This window comes from Nomascus leucogenys, chromosome X, assembly GCF_006542625.1.
Source record: "Nomascus leucogenys isolate Asia chromosome X, Asia_NLE_v1, whole genome shotgun sequence".
In the NCBI taxonomy this organism is placed as follows: Eukaryota; Metazoa; Chordata; class Mammalia; order Primates; family Hylobatidae; genus Nomascus; species Nomascus leucogenys.
This window is the reverse complement of record NC_044406.1, coordinates 1,313,189-1,332,688: the sequence shown is the minus strand read 5'-3', so window position 1 is coordinate 1,332,688 and position 19,500 is coordinate 1,313,189. Positions and strand designations below refer to the sequence as shown.

At 43.7% G+C, this 19,500-nt stretch overlaps 1 protein-coding gene across 8 annotated transcripts in view; it reads left to right on the top strand.

Moving 5' to 3' along the window:
- The first annotated feature begins 9,626 nt into the window (after positions 1-9,626).
- The window catches only part of ARSL (arylsulfatase L), a 33,585-nt gene continuing 23,711 nt past the window's right edge, over positions 9,627-19,500 (top strand). The window contains exons 1-3 of one of the 8 annotated variants that reach the window (XM_030806478.1): positions 9,687-9,788; positions 17,856-17,898; positions 18,046-18,331. In XM_030806478.1, the coding sequence (XP_030662338.1) occupies positions 18,234-18,331 (98 nt within the window). In that variant the 5' untranslated portion in view covers positions 9,687-9,788; positions 17,856-17,898; positions 18,046-18,233. Of the gene's footprint in view, positions 9,789-10,449; positions 10,466-13,485; positions 13,731-17,722; positions 17,899-18,045; positions 18,332-19,500 lie in introns of those variants that run through there. The other 7 variants (XM_003260984.4, XM_030806479.1, XM_012500947.2 and 4 more) reach the window with 7 other exon arrangements.

The following is a 19,500-nucleotide window of genomic DNA, read 5'->3' as shown; positions in this document are numbered from 1 at the left end:
CATGTTGGCCAGGCTGGTCTTGAACTCCTGACCTTAGGTGATCCACCCACGTTGGCCTCTCAAAGCGTTAGGATTACAGGCGTGAGCCACCGCGCCCATTCCCAATGTCCTCTTACAGGCACGTCAGTCTTACTGGATCAGGGTCCACCTTAATAACCTCATTTTACCTTAATTACCTCTTTACATACCCTATCTCCAAATACAGCCAAATTCTGAGATCGTGGGGTTAGGAATTCAACCTAGGAATTTTAGAGGGGACACAGTTTAGCCCATAAAAAAAGAGGATTGGCCGGGCACGATGGCTCATGCCTGTAATCCCAGCACTTTGGGAGGCTGAAGTGGGAGGATCACTTTGGGCCAGGAGCTCAAGACCAGCTGTGGCCACATACTGAGACCCCCATCTCTACAAAAAAACAAACACAGGCTGGGTGTGGAGGCTCATGCCTGTAATCTCAGCACTTTGGGAAGCCGAGGCAGGTGGATCACCTGAGGTCACAAGTTCTAGGGCAGCCTGGCCAACATGGCGAAACCCCGTCTCTCCTAAAAATACAAAAATTAGCCAGGTGTGGTGGCGTGTGCGGGTAATCCCAGCTACTTGGGAGGCTGAGGCAGAAGAATCGCTTGAACCTGGGAGGCAGAGCTTGCAGTGAGCCTCACACCATTGCACTCAAGCCTGGGCAACAGAGCCAGACTCTGTCTCAAAAAAAAAAAAAATTTGTTGGGCATGGTGGTCCCAGCTACTCAGGAGACTTAGGCAGGAGAATCCCTTGAGACCAGGAAGTGAAGGCTGCAGTGACCTATAACCACTCCACTGCACCCCAGCTGGGATAACAGGCAAGGCTGGTCTCTAAAAAACACCCCCAAAAAATATCCCAAAAGTCATTACTTAGATTAATGTACTGGTCCTTCCAGTACAAAAAATATATAGAGTAATTAGACTTTACCAAAATCTGTCACTCTATCTATCTCTCTTATATCCATCTATCTATGTATCTATCAATCTATCCATCCATCTATCCACCCTCCATCTAGCTGTCACTCTATCCCTCCATATATCTATCCTTCTGTTATCTATCTATCTATCTACCTATCTATCCTTCCTATTGGTTCTGTTTCCCTGGAAAGGGCTTTCCAGATAGATATCCAGATAGATAGGTCTTAGATTTGGCAATAGTTTCTCAATGTGACACCAAAAGTATAAGCAATAAAAGAAAAAATACAGAGTAATTGGACTTCACCAATATTAAAAATTCTTCGCATCAAAGGACACTATCAAAAGAGTGAAGATAGTCCACAGCGTGGAAGAAAATAACCACAGAGCTCCAGGCGTCAACTCTTCTGAATTTGAGATGCATCTTGCACTCCCTCCCAGCCAAGGGGCAGCGCAACCTCACTCTGCTGGCATCTCCTGGCAAGATCAGGACAGTGCTGGCCAAGAAGCATCAGTGTTACACAGGAGCACCTCACTGTGCCCACCATCATTATTTCCATTTGGGTTTTGTTCTGCTGAGTTGAATCCAAAGTTTACCACTGCGTCATAGTATAAGTAATTTCCATCTGTAGCTTTCTCTCCTTGCTTCGCCAGTTTGTGAGTGCAGTGGAATCCTATTGATAACACACGCCTAAGTTGTCTCCTCTCCTGCTCCCAAACGCCTCCTCATTAAACTGGGGGAGTCTTTTGGGGACAACTAAACTGCTTGCAAATAGGTCTGGTTGATAGCCAAAAGGCCTCTGCGTCTACCAGGTGTCACCATGGCTGCTGTTGGTTCTACATTTGCCCTGCTGAGCAGGCGGGATCTACCGGAACCCATCCCCTAAAATGGGAATTGCATCATTTCTGCTTCTACCTACACAAAGCCTCTGCTTTATCCATCTGGTATGGGCTGAAGTGTGTCCCCCGACAAAAGACACATTAAAGTCCTAACCCTCATGTATACGTGAGTGTGATTTCATTTGGGAATAGGCTCTTGAGCTGAAGGGGTACTGCAGTAGGGTGGGCCCTAAAGGCAATGACTGGTGTCCTTCTAGGAAGGAGAGAAACATTCATGCATAGCTTCAATATAAATAAACAAATAAGGAAAAAGAAAAGGAGAAACACAGGCACGCACAGAGGGAAACCACTTGTAAGAAAATGGAAAGGGTGATTGCAGTGATGCGTCTACACACCAAGGAATGCCAAGTATCGCCGGCAAGCACCAGAAGCTGAAATAGGCAAGGAAGCCTCTTCCCCTAGAGTCTCCAGAGGGAATGTGGCCCTGCCGAACTGGGAGAGAACGCACTCCCAGCTGGGTGCAGTGGCTCCTGCCTGTGATCCCAACACTTTTGGAGGCCAAGGCAGGCAGATCGCTTGACAGCAGTTTGAGACCAGCCTGGGCAACATAATGAAACTGCCTCTCTGGAAAAAATACACACACACAAAATTAGCCAGGCATGGTGATGCATGCCTGGAGTTCCAGCTGCTCAGGAGGCTGAGGTGGGAGGATCGCTGGAGCCCAGGAGGTTGAGGCTGCAGTGAGCCGTGATTGTACCACTGCACTCCAGCCTGGGCAGTAAAGCAAGATCCTGTCTCAAAAAAATTAAAAAGTGAAGATAATGTCTGAAAATCTGTGCTTCTAATTAATCAGAGCACTACACTCCAAAATGTTAAGCTCACTGTAAAAATCAGCTCTCAAATACAACATTGAGGCTGAGCTGGGAGGATCACCCGCACCCAGAGAGGTGGAGACTGCAATGAGCTATGATCGTGCCACTGCACTCCAGCCTGGGTGACAGAATGAGACCCTGTCACTAATAATAATAATAATAAAGGAAACAAAAGAAAATATAGCATTGATGATGTGAATTAAAGATTGTATTCTTGTGTGACAAGACCACTTCTTAGTTTTCGACTCCACATACCTTACTCATGGGATCCACACTTCCTGCCTGGCCAGGGGTTCTCAAAGTTTAATGTTCATCAGAATTAACTGAGCGGCTTCTCAGGACTGAAGGTTTCTGGAACGTTTCCTGCAGAATGTCAGATTCAGTAGGTCTGGAATAAAGCCCAGATAGGAAACTATCAAATTACAAAAGGAGTTTTCTTTTCCCCTTTCAAATATTTTTTCCTTTTCATAGAGTTGGGGATCTTCCTATGTTGCCCAGGCTGGTCCTGAACTCCCAGGCGCAAGTGATCATCTTGCCTCGACCTCCCAAAGTGCTGAGATTACAGGCATGAGCCACTGTGTCTAGCCTGAAAGGAGTTTTCGAAATGTTTGGGGAAGCGTGATGAAAGCTGTTCACCATAGACTGCAGCTGATCATGCTGGGCGCTTCGAACCAGAATACATTTATTTTAAAACACTGTCAGACTATAACTCCAAATTTGAATAAAAGTGGGAAAAGAACAGTACCCAGGCCTCCCATATGCACTTCACATAGATTTCCCCGATTGCTAACATTTCTAAGCCCTTTGAGAATAACTTGCAAAGAAGATGTCCTATTATAGTGTAATAGTTCAGGGTGTATTTACTACTGTATTAGTCTGTTCTCATGCCGCTAATAAAGACACACCTGAGAATTTCTAAAGGAAAGAAGTTTAATGGACTCACAGTTCCACATGGCTGGGGAGGCTTCACAATCATGGTGGAAGGTGAATGAGGAAGAAAGTCACATCTTACATGGTGGCAGGCAGCAGAGCTTGTGCAGGGGAACTCCCATTTATAAAACCATCAGATCTCACGAGATTTATTCACTACCACAAGAACAGTATGGGGGAAACCACGCCCATGATTCAATTATCTCCACCTGGCCCCACCCTTCACACGTGGGGATTATTACAATTCAAGGTGAGATTTGGGTGGGGACACAGCCAGACCCTATCAACTACAGGTTAGGATATTCAATGTACATAAACACAGAACACTCACCAAAACCAACAAATTAACAGTCTCCCAGGCCAGGTACAGTGGCTGACATCTGTAATCCCAGCACTTTGGGAGCCTGAGGCAGGTAGATCACTTAAGCCTAGGAGTTTGAGACCAGCCTGGGTAACAGAGTGAGACACCGTCTCTACAAAAACTAAAAAGAAAACAAAAAAACAATCACCCAAAATTACTGTCTAATCCACAGGCTTCATTCAAGTTTCACTGATGTCCTCAAAAATGTCCTTGAAATGTCCAGAATCTAATCAAAGATCCTATGTTACATTTAGTTATGTCTCTTTAGCATCCTTCAGTCTTTTCTGGACTGTTTTTTGTTTTGGTTGGATTTTCTTTATTGTGGCAAAATATACATAGCTTAATATTTATCATGTTGACCACGATCAATGTCAATTTATTCTGAAGGAATAAATTCATGATCAATTTATTCTGAAGGAACACTGAGGTTTACAAATCAGTGGCATTAAACACATTCACAAGGCTGTGTAGCCACCACCACTTTCTGTACTCAAAACTGGACGTGGTGGTGTGCACCTGTAGTCCCAGCTACTTGGGAGGTTGAGGCAGGAGAATTGCTTGAACGCGGGAGGTGGAGGTTGCAGTGAGCCGAGACTGTGGCACTGCACTCCAGCCTGGGCGACAGAGCAAAACTCCGTCTCAAAAAATATATATATATATACATATATAAGAAAGAAAATGTAAGATTCCATAAACACATGTGAAAAGAAGGGGGAAAAAAGATTCCAAACAAGTATGGTCTCGGATTAGCACAGTTATAGGTCAATGGAGCAGAAAGGAGAATTCAAGAATGACACGCTCATTTATGAATTTTTCCACATTGTCGCCAAGGTAAGCAAAAAGGCAGAAAATGGTTTTCCAAACAAATAAAGTGCCAGAACAACTGATGTGAAATTTGACCTTTCTCTCCTGCTATTTAAAAAAAAAAAAAAAAAAAACCAACTCAAAATGTATTATAGACCTAAATGTAAATGTAAATCTTTACAATTTTTAGAAGAAAACTTAGGAGTTCCAGCCTTAGGGGCAGGCAAAGATTACCTAAAAGGACATCAAAAGCACACACTGTTTTATTTAAATGGTATATTGAACTTCATTGAAATTAAAAACTCCTGCTCGTTGAACGACAGTGTTAAGGAAATGAAAAGGAAAGCAACAAATTGTTACAATATATTATCAGTTCATATTTGTGCCAAACATACATCTGATTTCTGGACTATATAAAGAATTCTTACAATTCAATAATAAGAAAATGAACAACTCAGTTATTTATTTATTTATTTATTTTGAAACAGAGTCTTCCTCTGTTGCCCAGGCTGGAGTCCAGTGGCATGATCTCAGCTCAACTGCAGCCTCCACCTCCTGGGTTCCAGTGTTTCTCATGCCTCAGCCCCCCAAGTAGCTGGAATTACAGGCGTGCACCACCACGCCCAGCTAATTTTTGTACTTTTAGTAGAGACGTGGTCTCACTACGTTGCCCAGGCTGCTCTTGAACTCTTGACCTCAAGTGATCTGCCTGCCTCAGCCTCCCAAATTGCTGGGATTACAGGCATGAGCCACCATGCCCAGCCATAACTCAGTTTTTAAAATGGGCAAAATATCTGGACAACGTTTCATGGAAGAAGATATCCAAATAGTCAATAAGCACATGAAAAGATGCTCAATAGCATTACTCATCAGGGAAACGTACATTTAAACCACAATGATATGCCACTGTACATGTGCTTAAATGGCTAAAATACCAAATATGGACCACTTTGTGGAGCAACTGACACTCTAATCTGTTGCTGGTGGAAAAACAAAAAACAAAAGGTAGAGACACTTTCCAAAACCATTCAGCAGTTTCTTAAAAAGTTAAACACCATGGAACATTATGCAGCCATGGAAAAGAACAAGATCACATTCTTTGTAGGAACATGGGTGGGAGCTGGAGGTCATTATTCTTAGCAAACTAATGCAGGAAAAGAAAACCAAATGCTGCATGTTCTCACTTATAGGGGATGCAAGCTGCTGAGCGTCAGGTATACAAGTGGCTGAGCATCGGAGACTACAAATAGAAGCTAACTTCGGATGGTGCAGCTTCAGATGGGAGCCCAGTCAGAGATGGCTGGGCTTCAGGGAAAGATCACCTTCTTCCCACACCATCCCCTTTCCAACTCCCCATTCTGCTGAGAGCACATCCATCTGAGAGCCACATCCATCGCCCAGTAAAATCCTCTGCATACACTACCCTTCAATACATTCCTGTGACCACCTGGATGCCAAACAAGAACTCGGGTGTCAAAAAGGGCAGGTGCAGAAGGCTGTCACCCTGACCCCTTGCTGGGCTGTTAACACTTAGTCATCCGTGGACTGCAGGCTGAGTGAAATGAGCCACTCCAGTTCCTGCCCATGAAGGGGGTCAAGGGAAAAATCCCATCTCATTTTTTTTAATTAATATATCATCATTGTACATTTTTTTCATGAGAAAGGGCCTCACTCTTTTGTCCAGGCTAAAGTGCAGTGGCACAGTCACAGCTCACTGCGGCCTCGACCTTTTAGTCTTAAGCGATCCTCCTGCCTCAGCCTCATGGGTAGCTGGGACTACAGGTGTGCACCACCATGCCTGGCTGTGTACATATTTGGGGGGTATAGGTAATCTTTTGAAACATTCAAACAATGTGTCGTGATCCAGTCAGGGAATTTGGGGTATCCATCACATCAAACATTCATACTTTCTTGGTGTTTGGAGCATTACAATTCTTTTCTAGCTATTTTGAAGCATAAAACAAATCATTATTTTGTTTTGTTTTCATTTTAATTTTTAAGACAGGGTCATAGGCTGGACAAATCATTGTTCACTATAATTTCCCTACTGTACTATCAAATACTAGAACTTATCCTTTCTATCCAATGGTATTTTTGTAGCTCTCCACTGACTTCTCTTGATTTATGACACGCAATATAAGTGCAACATAAGAAATGTATTGCTATTTAAAATTAGATGCATGCTGACATGCACATCTTCAGAATGGGTGAGGGATTAGGAGTCCAAAGAGATTAGAAAAGATTTGATACTTATGAGACAAAATAATAAGAGCAACATTTTTATTTAAAAAAAAAATTATTAGAGATCAGGTCTCACTATGTTCCAAGGCTGGTTTCGAACTCCTAGGCTCAAGCAATCTTCTCACATCAGCCTCCCAAAGTTCTGGGATTACAGGCACGAGCCACTGCACCCACCCAACTTTTTGTTAAGTCAGGTTCTGTTCAAAGTAGATGATGATAGTTGAGATAAAAATAGCTTTTCATAGATTTTCTTAAAAATACATCACCGTATCTAAGACATTTTCTCATGTGGACAAACCATCCATTTTACCCCCATGGGCGTTTCTTTTTCTTCATAATGTCAAAGCTGAAGCAACTAGTTTAGAAACATGGATTTCAAGATTGTCTTCTTGTATGCAACCCATATGAAAATTTTAAGTTATGTCTGAATATTTTCAAGTATTACCTGTGCAAGGAATATGGAAAATGGTGGCCAGGCAGAGAAGGAATTTGAGGTAGAGAAGGAATTCTGCCCAAAAGGAGTGGCTCCTTATGTCACCCTTTACAGTGACACTTTAAACCATAGCCCAGGATAAATAAATTCCAGCTAGAGTGGAATATGAAGTGGTTGTTTGGGAAAGATGGATGAAACCACCTTTACAGAACTATAAATAATGAGAGAAATCAAACATGACTGATTCCATCTTGCTTCTAACCTCACAGGCTACATTTTTGTTGTTGTTGTTGTCTTGTTGTATTTGTTTTGCTTATTCTAGCATGGTGCCCAAGATAACAATGAGACCACTTTAGTTCATAGTTAAACTTGGAGTCAAGGGAAAGCGAACGTCCGCCTTGTTCAGAGATGAAAGCTGCATGCAGAAGACAAGGTTAGGATTATGGTAGGGATCTGAACTTTGCTAAAGAATATGTATTGTTAGGCTGGGCACAGTGGGTCATACCTGTAATCCCAGCATTCTGGGAGGCTGAAGCAGGAGGATTGCTTGAGGCCAGGAGTTAGCAATTAGAGGGGGCAACATAGCAAGACCCCATTTTTACCAAAAAAAAAAAAAAAAAAAGCTATCCACATGTGGTGGCGTGTGCTTGTGGTCCCAGCTATTCAGGGGGCTGAGGTGGGAGGATCATTTGAGTCAGGAGGTCGAGGCTGCAGTGACAGTGATTGTGCCACTGCACTGCAGTCTGGGTAACAGAGCAAACCCCTGTCTCAAAAAAAAAAAAAAAACAAAGAGTAAATGAGTTTACTTGCTGCTAAGAGAGTATTTCTTTTGGGATGCTAGCATTGTCAATGCAGCTGGCAAGTACTGGTGTATAATGTTCGTGCTAAGAGTTTCAGGTGTGGAGCTTGATTCTGCTACCAGCTCTGAAGGACATGGGAGTACGAGAAACAAATTGAAATTGCTCACCCAGCACGATCGTAATTAAGTGTTCTCCAGTCATCTGGAAAGTACGTCCTTAACACCAGTGTTTTCAACCAGAGTGATTCTGCACCACCCCCCCGCCCCCGGGAGATATATTCTGGTTGTCACAACTGGGGAGGAGGTGGTGATCACTACCTGCTTCTAGGGAGTGCAGCCCAGGGATTCTTTTCCACATTGTACAATCTACAGGACGGCCCCTACAATAAAGAATCATCCGCCTCAAAGGTCAATAGCAGGGTAGTGGCGTAACCATGCCTCATCCCAGAACATAGAAAGTCAGGCTGAAGTTCAGCCAACCTGGGAGTTCCAATCTGGATCCTGGTTTTATCTCCTTGATGTTCAACTTGTGCAAAAAATAACTGCATGAGTGTTGACAGCCTTCCCTCAAGAGCAACATAACCTAGTAGACTTGGCCTAGAGTGGTCAGTGTTCCTAAGCCCATCGAGCCTTTGCTTTGTTCTTTCTGATGTGTTAAACTCATAAAGAATGCACGCAGCTGCAGATTTATAAGAGGGCTTATTTGGCAAGCGGGAGTCTCAAATCAAAACTCTGCAATGTTCAGGCTATAGCGACTATAAATGCATTAGGATGAAGATTTTTGTGATGCAACACGTAGAAGTGTGCAGACAGCTCTTCTTTGAAAAAAAAAAAAAAAAAAGTCCTTGAAGTGATTCATTATACATCTAACGTTGCCTGCAATGTATGCTCTGCTTCAATATGAAAAAAGAAATGCGCTCCCTGGCAAATAGGTAAGAAAACACATTGGTGCAGAGAGCTAAACGGAAGTCATAGTGACAGAGCCACATAGGTAAGCAGCTCTGTACATATGGTAATCGCTGCGGCTATGCACACACAGTCATAGTTGCAACTGTAACCTGAATTGTTTTCTGTCTTCTTTTTATGTTTGAGGCAAATAGCAAAAGGAAAGAAAAAGGCATGAAATGTAAGTGCTATGGAGTGATTATTCCAGATGAGTTTTAAGAGAACCACTTTTCCATTTTGGAAAATGCACTCTGTCTACATCAAAAGCCAGAAGGGATTCCACCTTCCTGCCATTGAAAAACTCCGTGTTCGGCACCAGATGTCTGGGCTCCTTCTGTGAGAGTGAGGCTCTGCAAATAGAACAGAAGGTCTTTTGTGGACGCCTGAAAGACCCAGCAGTACATTCCTTGGGTACTTGCCTGATCTGTTTCTGGGACAACCTAACTTGATTTCTGCGGAATTCCTGCTTTTGCTTTTCAGAGTGAATCAGCTACGCACATGCGTGAGCCAGCCGTTCAGTGCTGCCGAGAGGGCCAGTGCGTGTCTGTTTTGGCAAGCAGAAGACGTTTCTTCCGAGGAGCAGCCTCCCTGCTAAATCCAGCCAGTGTCGCCCTTACACAACTGCATTTCAGGTAACTGGCCTTCCTTGGGCTTCTTCTTACAGGCCGACTTTTGCACGTGCAGAGACGCTCCAGGGGATATTCTTTTATGCTAAACTGCGTCTTTTCAAACAAGTCCCTGTCAATGTTTTAAAAGTAATTTTCTTTCAAAAAATAATAATAATAATCAGTGAAAATATCAAGTACAGATTTTACATGGGAGATTTCTAAACGTAATGAGTAAAAAAAAGCAACGAGGGAAGACGTACCAAATGGGAGACATTGCATCCACACTGGATTCTTATCTTAGAGATGCTGAAGGCACATGCACTGAACACTGAGGAGATACTGGAGGTGAAAAGCGAAACTGGGTTTGGGAACAGGGCCCAGGAAAGCGTTGAACACAGGCTCGCAGCCCGGGGCCGGAGATCAGGGCGGGAAAGGAGGGTTGCGATTCCTTCTCCCTGGAAGAGCATCAAAGGCTACATTGTCAGTCTCGCATGGGTGTTTCCTCGTCTTTTTCTTTTATCTTTATTTGTGTTGTATTGTATTGTATTATATTTTATTGTATTCTATATTTTATTTTGTTTTATTTTAAATTCAGACAGGATCTTGCCATGCTGTCCAGGCTGGTCTCAAACTCCTGGCCTCAAGTGATCTTCCCATCTCGGCCTCCCAAAGGCCAGAGTGTGCCAGCTGGGATTACAAGTGTAAGCCACCACGCCCAGCCTCTTGTCTCTTTCTAAAGATATCTTGTAACTTTAGAATAAAAAAATAGAAAGTTTTATTCAGTAGTAAAAACTCAATCTGGACTAAAATGTTTAACGTTCTAAGGGTTAAAGTGCAGAGTTCTTTGGAAAAGAGAAATCTGCTTTTATTGTGTGGCTAAATACATAAATACGTCACTTCAGAAGGAGGCCACAGACTTGATATATAACCGTACGTCATATGACTGTTCAACCATGATTGAGGGTCCTATATTTAGACACCAATATAACCAGCCAGATAAAACAAACACAACCAGTCATGTTCCTCAGGCAAGTCAGAAGCAGCCCATAATATGCTTTTTCCTTGAAAAATCATGTACGCATATATGTTATATGCATATATGTACTTCTTTTATATGTATATATACTATACATACACATATAAACATTTTTATATTAAAAAGCACATATATTAATGCTACGTGTATATATATACATGTTTTATATGTATATGTTATGTATACATATATGTATGTTATATATACATGCATGTACAGTATACATTATATACATGTACATATATACATATAAACATATATATGTGAACACATAAACATGTATGTAGATGTCTATATGTACATGTTTATATATGTTATGTGTTTATATTTATATGTGCGTATTATAACGTGTATTTATATGTATATGTGTACATATATGTACATGTTTTATGTATCTATACATATATGTACATATATATTTTAAAGTATATATTATTTTTGTAAAGAAAATCATGCATATTTTAATAAAGAAAAATTATGCTTTATTATATATTTATATATTATATGTATATATTTTATTGTATTATTATTATTGTTTTTTTTTTTTCTAGAGATAGGCTCTCACTTTGTTGCTCAGACTGATCTTGAACTCCTGGGCTCAAGCAATCCTCCCACCTTGGCCTCCCAAAGTGCTGGGATTATAGGCGTGAGCCACCACACCCAGCCTTATTTACACATTTTATGTGATACATTTATACTATTATGATGTACAAAGTTATACTATATTATATATACTAATTATGAATATATAAATTAAAATATAGGTGAAAATATTCCTTTAGGCCCCCTACGAGGAAATGACTTAAGATTTGTTGCCAAAAATCACAAAGTGAAAGCAATTACCATTAGGGCCCACACCTGTGGCAGGAAAAGAACGCATTTCGGACATCCCTCTTAACACTCATTTTGAGACATGCCATCAAAACTGTCCACTTGTAAAAATGAGTCAGGCTGGAGTATGCCAGCGCTTCAGCTCCTCATCCCAGAAGTAGGGTTGTTTCCATGCCCACATAAGGAGGAAGTGAGATCAGGTAGGCTATGTGACTTTTCACAGACCCAGCATGTGACTGCATATGAAGTTGTGAAGAGACAGCAGGTGGAACTCTATGAAACCCCGTCCTTGTAGGTCAAGGATGGTTGAATAATAGGGACCATTGCATAGGGTTCCATTCCACAGAGTAACTTCCCGACAATGATCATGCAGTGCCTCAGAAACTGCTTCCTGCCCTCTTGGTCTTGTCTTGTCTTGTCTTGTCTTTTCTGAGACGGAGTCTCACTCTGTCGCCCAGGCTGGAGTGCAGCGGCACAATCTCGGCTCACTGCAAGCTCCGTCTCCCGGGTTCAAGCGATTCTCCCATCTCAGCCTCCCAAGTAGCTGGGATTACAGGTGCACGCCACCACACCCAGCTAATTTTTGTATTTTTAGTAGAGACGGGGTTTTGCCATGTTAGCCAGGCTAGTCTCAAACTCCTGACCTCAGGTGATCAGCCCGCCTCGGCCTCCCAAAGCGCTGGGATTACAGGCGTGAGCCACCGTGCCCAGCCCATCTTTTCTGTTTTTAAATCAAGCATTGCTTGAAAATAATCCTTTTTTTACTTTTTTTTTGCTTATTTAATTTTTTTCTTTTTATCTTATGTTTATTATTATTATTATAATTCTTGAGACAGAGTCTCTCCGTTGCCCAGGCTGGAGTGCAATGCTGCGATCCTGCCTCACTGTAACCTCCGACTCCAGGGTTAAAGCAATTCTCTTGCCTCAGCCTCCCGAGTAGCTGAGATTACAGGCATGTAACACCATGCCTGGCTCATTTTTGTATTTTTAATAGAGACAGGGTTTCACCATGTTGACCAGGCTAGTCTCGAGCTCTTGGGCTCAAGTGATCGGCCCACCTTTTCCTCCCAAAGTGCTGGAATTACAGGCATGAGCCACTGCGCCTGGCCTTTTTCCTTCTTTTGTTTGTTTGTTTACTTTAAAAAATGTTTTCTTTTTTATGTTTATCTTATCTTTATTATTTCTTATGTACTTCATTTACCACTAAACAAATAACTTCTTTTAAAAAAATTTTTTTTGAGGCAGGGTCTTGCTCTGTCACTCAGGCTGGAGTGAAACTGCAGCTTCAACCTCCCAGGCTCAAACGATCTTTCCACCTTAGCCTCCTGAGTAGCTGGGACTAGAGAGACATGCCGCCATGCCTGGCTAATTGTTTTATTATTTGTAGAGACAGGTCTTGCTATGATGCCCGGGCTGGTCTCGAAGTCCTGGGCTCAAGCGATCCTCCTGCCTCAACCTCCCCAAGTGCTAGGATTACGGGCATGAGCCACAATGCCCAGCCTAATTTTTTTATTTTTGAAGAGACAGCATCTCACTTTGCTGCCCAGGCTGCTCTGAAACTCCTGGCCTCAAGCAATCTTCCTGCCTCGTCCTCCCAAAGCGCTGGGATTACAGGCATGAGCCACCATGCCAGGCTGAATATGATCATATTATAGCCAGCAGCCTGTGTAACAGCATAGGCAATCACTTAAAAACCTAAGGACACTGGCAGAACACGGTGGCTCACGCCTGTAATCCCAGCATTTCGGGAGGCCAAGGAGGGCAGATCACTGGAGCTCAGGACTTTGAGACCAGCCTGGGCCACATGGCCAAACCCCGTCTCTACAAAAAATAAAACAAAATAAAAACCTAAGGAAACTTACCACTGGTTTGGTAGACGTGGGCGTGGCTTTGAGATTCCCCCATGCTGCGATGTGGGGGGAGTCTGCTCTGTCTGTCCTAACTCTCTCTGATCTTCTGACATGGGAAAAACAAACTCGAAGTCAATCATTCCCAGCTCAAAGCCTTGTGCGAGTGCTCTCTGCCTTCACGCTTGCTTCCTTTGGGAGAGAACCTTCCTCTTCTTGATCGGGGATTCCGGAGGGAACCCAGGAGCAGAGGTGAGTCCTGTGAATGTTCATTTGTGCTGGATTTGGGCTCCGTGGCCAGGCATGAGGTAGTGTGGTGAACAAAGAGCTCCCCATTCCCTTTTCTGTCTCTGAATAATGGCCCAGTTTGTTTTTATAAAGCAGAAACATACCCGTGACTTACAGGCCTAGGAATGTAGCTCTTTCCTGGAGAAGGGGGATTTGTTTTCTAATCTGCAGGAGAGGCCTTGGGCAGGCCCCATGTTCTGGGTCACCTCAATGTCACTGTTTCCAAAATTAAACTCATTCAAGGCTTTTATCACCATCTCTTTATTATTTAACGTTTTTCTCCAAGAAAAAATAATCATATTTTTACTTCTAAATACATAACATTGCGGGAGAAAGAAACATTAGGTCAGGCGCGGTGGCTCACATCTGTAATCCCAGCACTTTGGGAGGTCGAGGCGGGTGGATTGCTTGAGCCCAGGAGTTTGAGACCAGCCTGAGCAAAAGAGGAAACCCCACCTTTACTTTAAAAAAAAAAAAAAATCAATAGCCAGGCATAGTGGCATGTGCCTGCAGTTTCAGCTACTTGGGAGGCTGAGGTAGGAGGATCACTTGAGCCCAAGAATTTGAGGCTGCAGTGAACTATGATCACACCACTGCCCTCCAGCCTAGGTGAAACAGCAAGACCCTATCTCAAAAAAAAAAAAAAAAAAAGAAAAAGAAAAAGAAAAGAAAGAAAAATTAGAAAAAGAACACTTTTCCTAAATCTCCACACCCAGAGATAAACCACTGCTGGGCAGGATTGCTGCAAAAACCATCTTCCCCTATTTTGTGGTGGTTTGGGGTTTTCTCATTACATTTGTACAGTATTTTGCTTTTATTCAGTTTTCTGACCATTGGCATCATGTCATTATAGGTCAGAAAGCAAAGCTGAGGGTATTAAAATGCTCATTTTGGTTTTCTCTCCACGTACAATTTTAAATCAATCTCTTTCCCGGTGAAGATGCTATTAGGTTGGTGAAAAGTAATTGCGTCTTTTGCTATTACTTTTAGAATATGAGAATTGTGTGTGCTCTCTAGGGTAAAACAAACGAACAAATAAAAAATCCTCACGAGCAGGGCGTACACCTCATCCCTTCCTTCTGTGTTCTAAACAAAGCACAAATGAATCTAAGGTCTTTTTCTCTTCAACAGACAGAAAATTATTGGAGATGTAGCAATTCAGTGTTAGACATCCATCAATAACGTAAGAAGTACATTGATTTGGTCTGGAAAGGCGGGACAACTTGAAGCAAAGGCAGGAAGACTGGAAGCAGGGAGGGGGCTTCCAGGTCACAGATAGGTGAGAGAGGAACAGTTGCCTTCTTTGAGTTTCTGATGAGTCTTTCCAGAGGAGGCGATCAGATACGCGTCTATGTCAGTGAGTAGAGGGGGGACTTTGACTAGAATGGGAGGCAGAGGCCATAAGCAGTTCCCTGCTTGACTTTTTCCTTTAGCTTAGTGACTTGCGGGCCTCAAGATTTATTTTCCTTTCACAAAGCTCATTGTCTTTCTCAGAAGACTAGTTTTGTCCCTGAATCCTGCTAGGAGCAAACACCCCTCCCAGCATCCCTGAAAAGGCAATGAGGGGAAATCCCTCAACCAATCGCTTCTCTCTCACTCACACCCTGGGGTTTTGCAGCCCTGCGGACCTTGCCCACCCCTCCTCTCTGCCCTCCCCGCTCCCACACCAGCTGTGTCTATCCTTGGTCAGGTTTCACCTGGACAGCCACCACGGCCACTTCCAGGCTCTCAGTGCCTGCTGGCTCCTGTGTGTCCTCACTCACTGGCCGCTTGGCCCTTCTAAAAGTGGCCAGGTCACTCCCCTGGTTACTCAGAGGCAGAAACCCAACACATCTGCATGCTCCTGTCTCTTTATCTTCTATGCATGCCCACGTCCTGTCAACGAAAAGAAGCGAGCTCTGTCGAATATTTGAAGAGATTTATTCTAAGCCAAATAGGAGTGATCATGGCCCATGACACAGCCCCCAGGAGGTCCCAAGAACGTGTGCCCAAGGTGGTTGGGATGCAGCTTGTTTTATACATTTTAGGGAGGCACGAGGCGTCAATCAAATACATTTAGGATATACATTGGTGGCCGGGCGCGGTGGCTCACGCTTGTAATCCCAGCACTTTGGGAGGCCAAGGTGGGCGGATCATGAGGTCAGGAGATCGAGACCACGGTGAAACCCCGTCTCTAAAAATACAAAAAATTAGCCGGGCGTAGTGGCAGGCGCCTGTAGTCCCAGCTACTCGGAGAGGCTGAGGCAGGAGAATGGCGTGAACCTGGGAGGCGGAGCTTGCAGTGAGCCGAGATTGCGCCACTGCACTCCAGCCTGGGTGACAGAGCGAGACTCCGTCTCAAAAAAAAAAAAAAAAAAAAAAAAAAAAATATACATTGGTTTGGTCCAGAAAGGTGGAGCAACTCAAAGTCAGGGGGCTTCCAGCTTATATACAGATTTAAACATTTCCTGGTTGACAATTGGTTGAGTTCATCTAAAGACCTGGGATCCTAGGAGGCTGAGGCAGGAGAATCACTTAAACCTGGGAGGTGGAGCTTGCAGTGAGCCAAGATCGCGCCATTGCACTCCAGCCTGGGCAACAGAGCGAGATTCTGACTCAAAAAAAAAAGAAAAGAAAAGAAAAAGAAAGAAAAAAAAACAAAACAAAACTCTGGGATCCCTAGAAAAGAAATGTTCAGGTTCAGAGAAAAGATTGTGGAGACCAAGATTCTTTTGAAGTCCTGTAGTGGCTGCCCTTAGAGACAGTAGATGACAAATGTTTCCTGTTCAGACCTTTAAAAGGTGCTAGAGTCTTAGTCAATCTTTTCAGGATTGGAAGGGTCTGGAAGAAAAAGATGTGAATCTCTATGTGAATAGAGATTCTTTCTATCTTTACAGATGTAAATTTTTCCCCACAAAGGACAGCTTTGCAGGGCCATTTCAAGACATGGCAAAGAAACATGTTTTTGGGTAAAATATTTTGATTTTCTTATTTGTCCCATGTTATGCCAGAGTCAGATTGGAAAGTAAGTCACGATACATAGTTAAATGAAACCCTTCTGATGAGAATTTATGGTTTGTAGGGCATGACTCTCCAGACCCCTTAGATAGGAATTTGGGCAAGATAAAAAGAAAAATCAGAGCTTCGTCCTCAGTCCAATGCTCAAGCCACATGGGGTCAGACCACTGCAGTACCCTGAAGGTGACCTCTTGCTGCCTGCAACTCTAATTGTTATCTTCCATCTCATTCCTTTCCTGCTGTACACCCTGGGCTCTCCCTCACTTCTTGGCGAGACTGAGGGGCCGCCCCTCTGTGCTTTGGGGGTCGCCCATTTCCCTCTGTGGACAGAACATTTCCAAGTGTGGGCAACGGTCGCCCCCTCTCCCTGCAGCACCTACCCCTAGCGACGAAGGCGAATGCGTCTCTCCTTCATGCAGCACTCAGTGCCTGCAGAGTCCTCTAGGCCTTTTTCCTTCACACTGACACTCCCAGTTCTGTTTTCAAGTCTGGACCTCCTGGGCTCAAGCAGTCCTCCCACTTCCGCCTCCCAAAGTGCTGGGATTACAGGCATGAGCCACCACGCCGAGCCTCTCCTTGTATTTCTGATCTTCATACCCTCTACTCAGATTCTTTTGTGTATCATCCAAGCTTTGATCTTTCACCGCTTCCCCCTTCCAAATCAGGACTCTCTCTGCATTTCTGGACATTAGGAATCACCCCTGCCCTGGGCTCAGGAAGCAGAAGACAAAATAATCTGCTTCCGGACACTGGGATTCTCTCATCACTTTGTGATCACTCATGGGCTATGAAAGCTGGTAAAGCGGATGGAGACCCTATGACCACTTTCTTCCTCTTTCTCTGAAGACTCCATCTGGCTGTGTATTGAAACATGTTTTACATTCTTAACATAGTATTAAACATTTTTGAAGCCTTTTCACTCGGGAAGAGCATTCCTTTATGAGATTTCGGTCATTGTTTTAAGATATTTTTGCTATTGATACCATGAACGGGAATCAAAGTTCCCCTTTCTAATTACTTACTTACTGTTTTATTTATAATCAGTTCAATTTCTGCTGTCAACGTGATTGTGGCCATCTTTATGTCTTACAGGAAGTAGAGAGAGAGACAACATGTTACATCTGCACCATTCTTGGTAAGATACAATTATATGCACTCATCAGTAGTCTCCTTTCTTTCTTTCTTTCTTCTTCCTTCCCTTCTTTCTTTTCTTTCTTTCTTTCTCTCTCTTCTTCCTTCCTTCCTTCCTTCCCTTCTTTATTTTTTTTCCTTTCTTATACAGAGACAGGGTCTCACCATGTTGCTCAAGCTGGTCTTGAACACCCGGGCTCAGGCAATGCTCCCACCTTGGCCTCCCAACGTGCTCGGATAATGGGCATGAGCCACCACGCCTGACCGCTTCTGGATCTCTTGATGGTGCTTTCTCAGAATGCACTGATAGTGATTGATCCTGCATCTGGAGAATGAAGCATGAGACCCGTGATTAATAGATGTGCTCCATGCTCCCTTGATTTGATGTTGCCCCAGGCAGCCTCAGAAGGAATTGTATTTCATTCTTTGCAAATCAGGTGGGCATCAACCGCTACCATCGGCCAGGTGTCTGGTTTTCCAGGGAAAATCGGGATTTCCCCTACTGCAAACCTCCTTGGAGACTCAGATTACATCTTTACTGCATCCCACCGGGGATTGGGACACTATGGCCCTGCTGTCCATGTGCATTCCCAGGGTGGCATCGATGAAAGAGGCAGCAGTGATAGTGGCAGGCTGTAGGTCACCAACCCCTGCGGAAATGCTCCCTCATGGTACGCAACTACCAGGGCTTTCTCCTCCAGGCTGGAACCTCCTTCACCTCCAAACCCACTTCTCATCAGATACCAGTGGGCTAAAGAAGTCAGTCCTGGGTATTTTCATCTGCGTGCTACAATGAACAGAGGGTTTTCATAGACTCAGAAGTAGCAGCTCACTGTGGTCTCACCTTGCCCCAAGCTTGTGTCTCTTCCTTGCTCTGCTGGGTGGTCCAAACCCTAACCCCAGCCTCCATTCCCTATGTTCAACACAGTTTGCTTAAGGAAGAACAATGAAGAAGAGGGAATGGAGAAGGGGCAATAGCTGTTCTGGGGACCCGATCTATCCAAGAAACCATGACTAAGGCAGGCTTTCTGTCTGTTTTTGCTTTTTATTGTTGCTGTTGTTGTAGTTTTGAGACAGCCTTGCTCTGTTGCCCTGCAGTGGTGTGATCTCAGCTCGCTGCAGCCTCAACCTCCCAGGCTCAAGCGATCCTCCCACCTCAGCCTTCCCAGTAGTTGGGACTACAGGCACGTGCCACCACGCCCAGCTAAGTTTTGTATTTCTTGTAGAGATGAGTTTTCACCATGTTGCACAGGCTGGTCTTGAACTCCTGTGGTAAAGCAATCCACCCGCTTCGGCCTCACAAAATACTGAGATGACAGGAGTGAGCCACTGCACCCCACCAAGGCTTTCTGTTAATCATGAGTTTAATCACTTAACAACAGACTTTACAGCATCAAAACAAAAAAAACTTAAAGGCCAAATGAAGCCATCAACGGTATCAGTTAATTGTAACCAGAGAAAAACAATCAAATGCCTAAGAGATGTCCTCAAAGCTATTCTGAAATGTGATGATAATATCAATACCTCTTAAAATAGTGATGCCAACTTCCCCCATACACAAGTTCTGCAAATGAGATGGACAGGAGTGTGACACAGTCTCTGACAG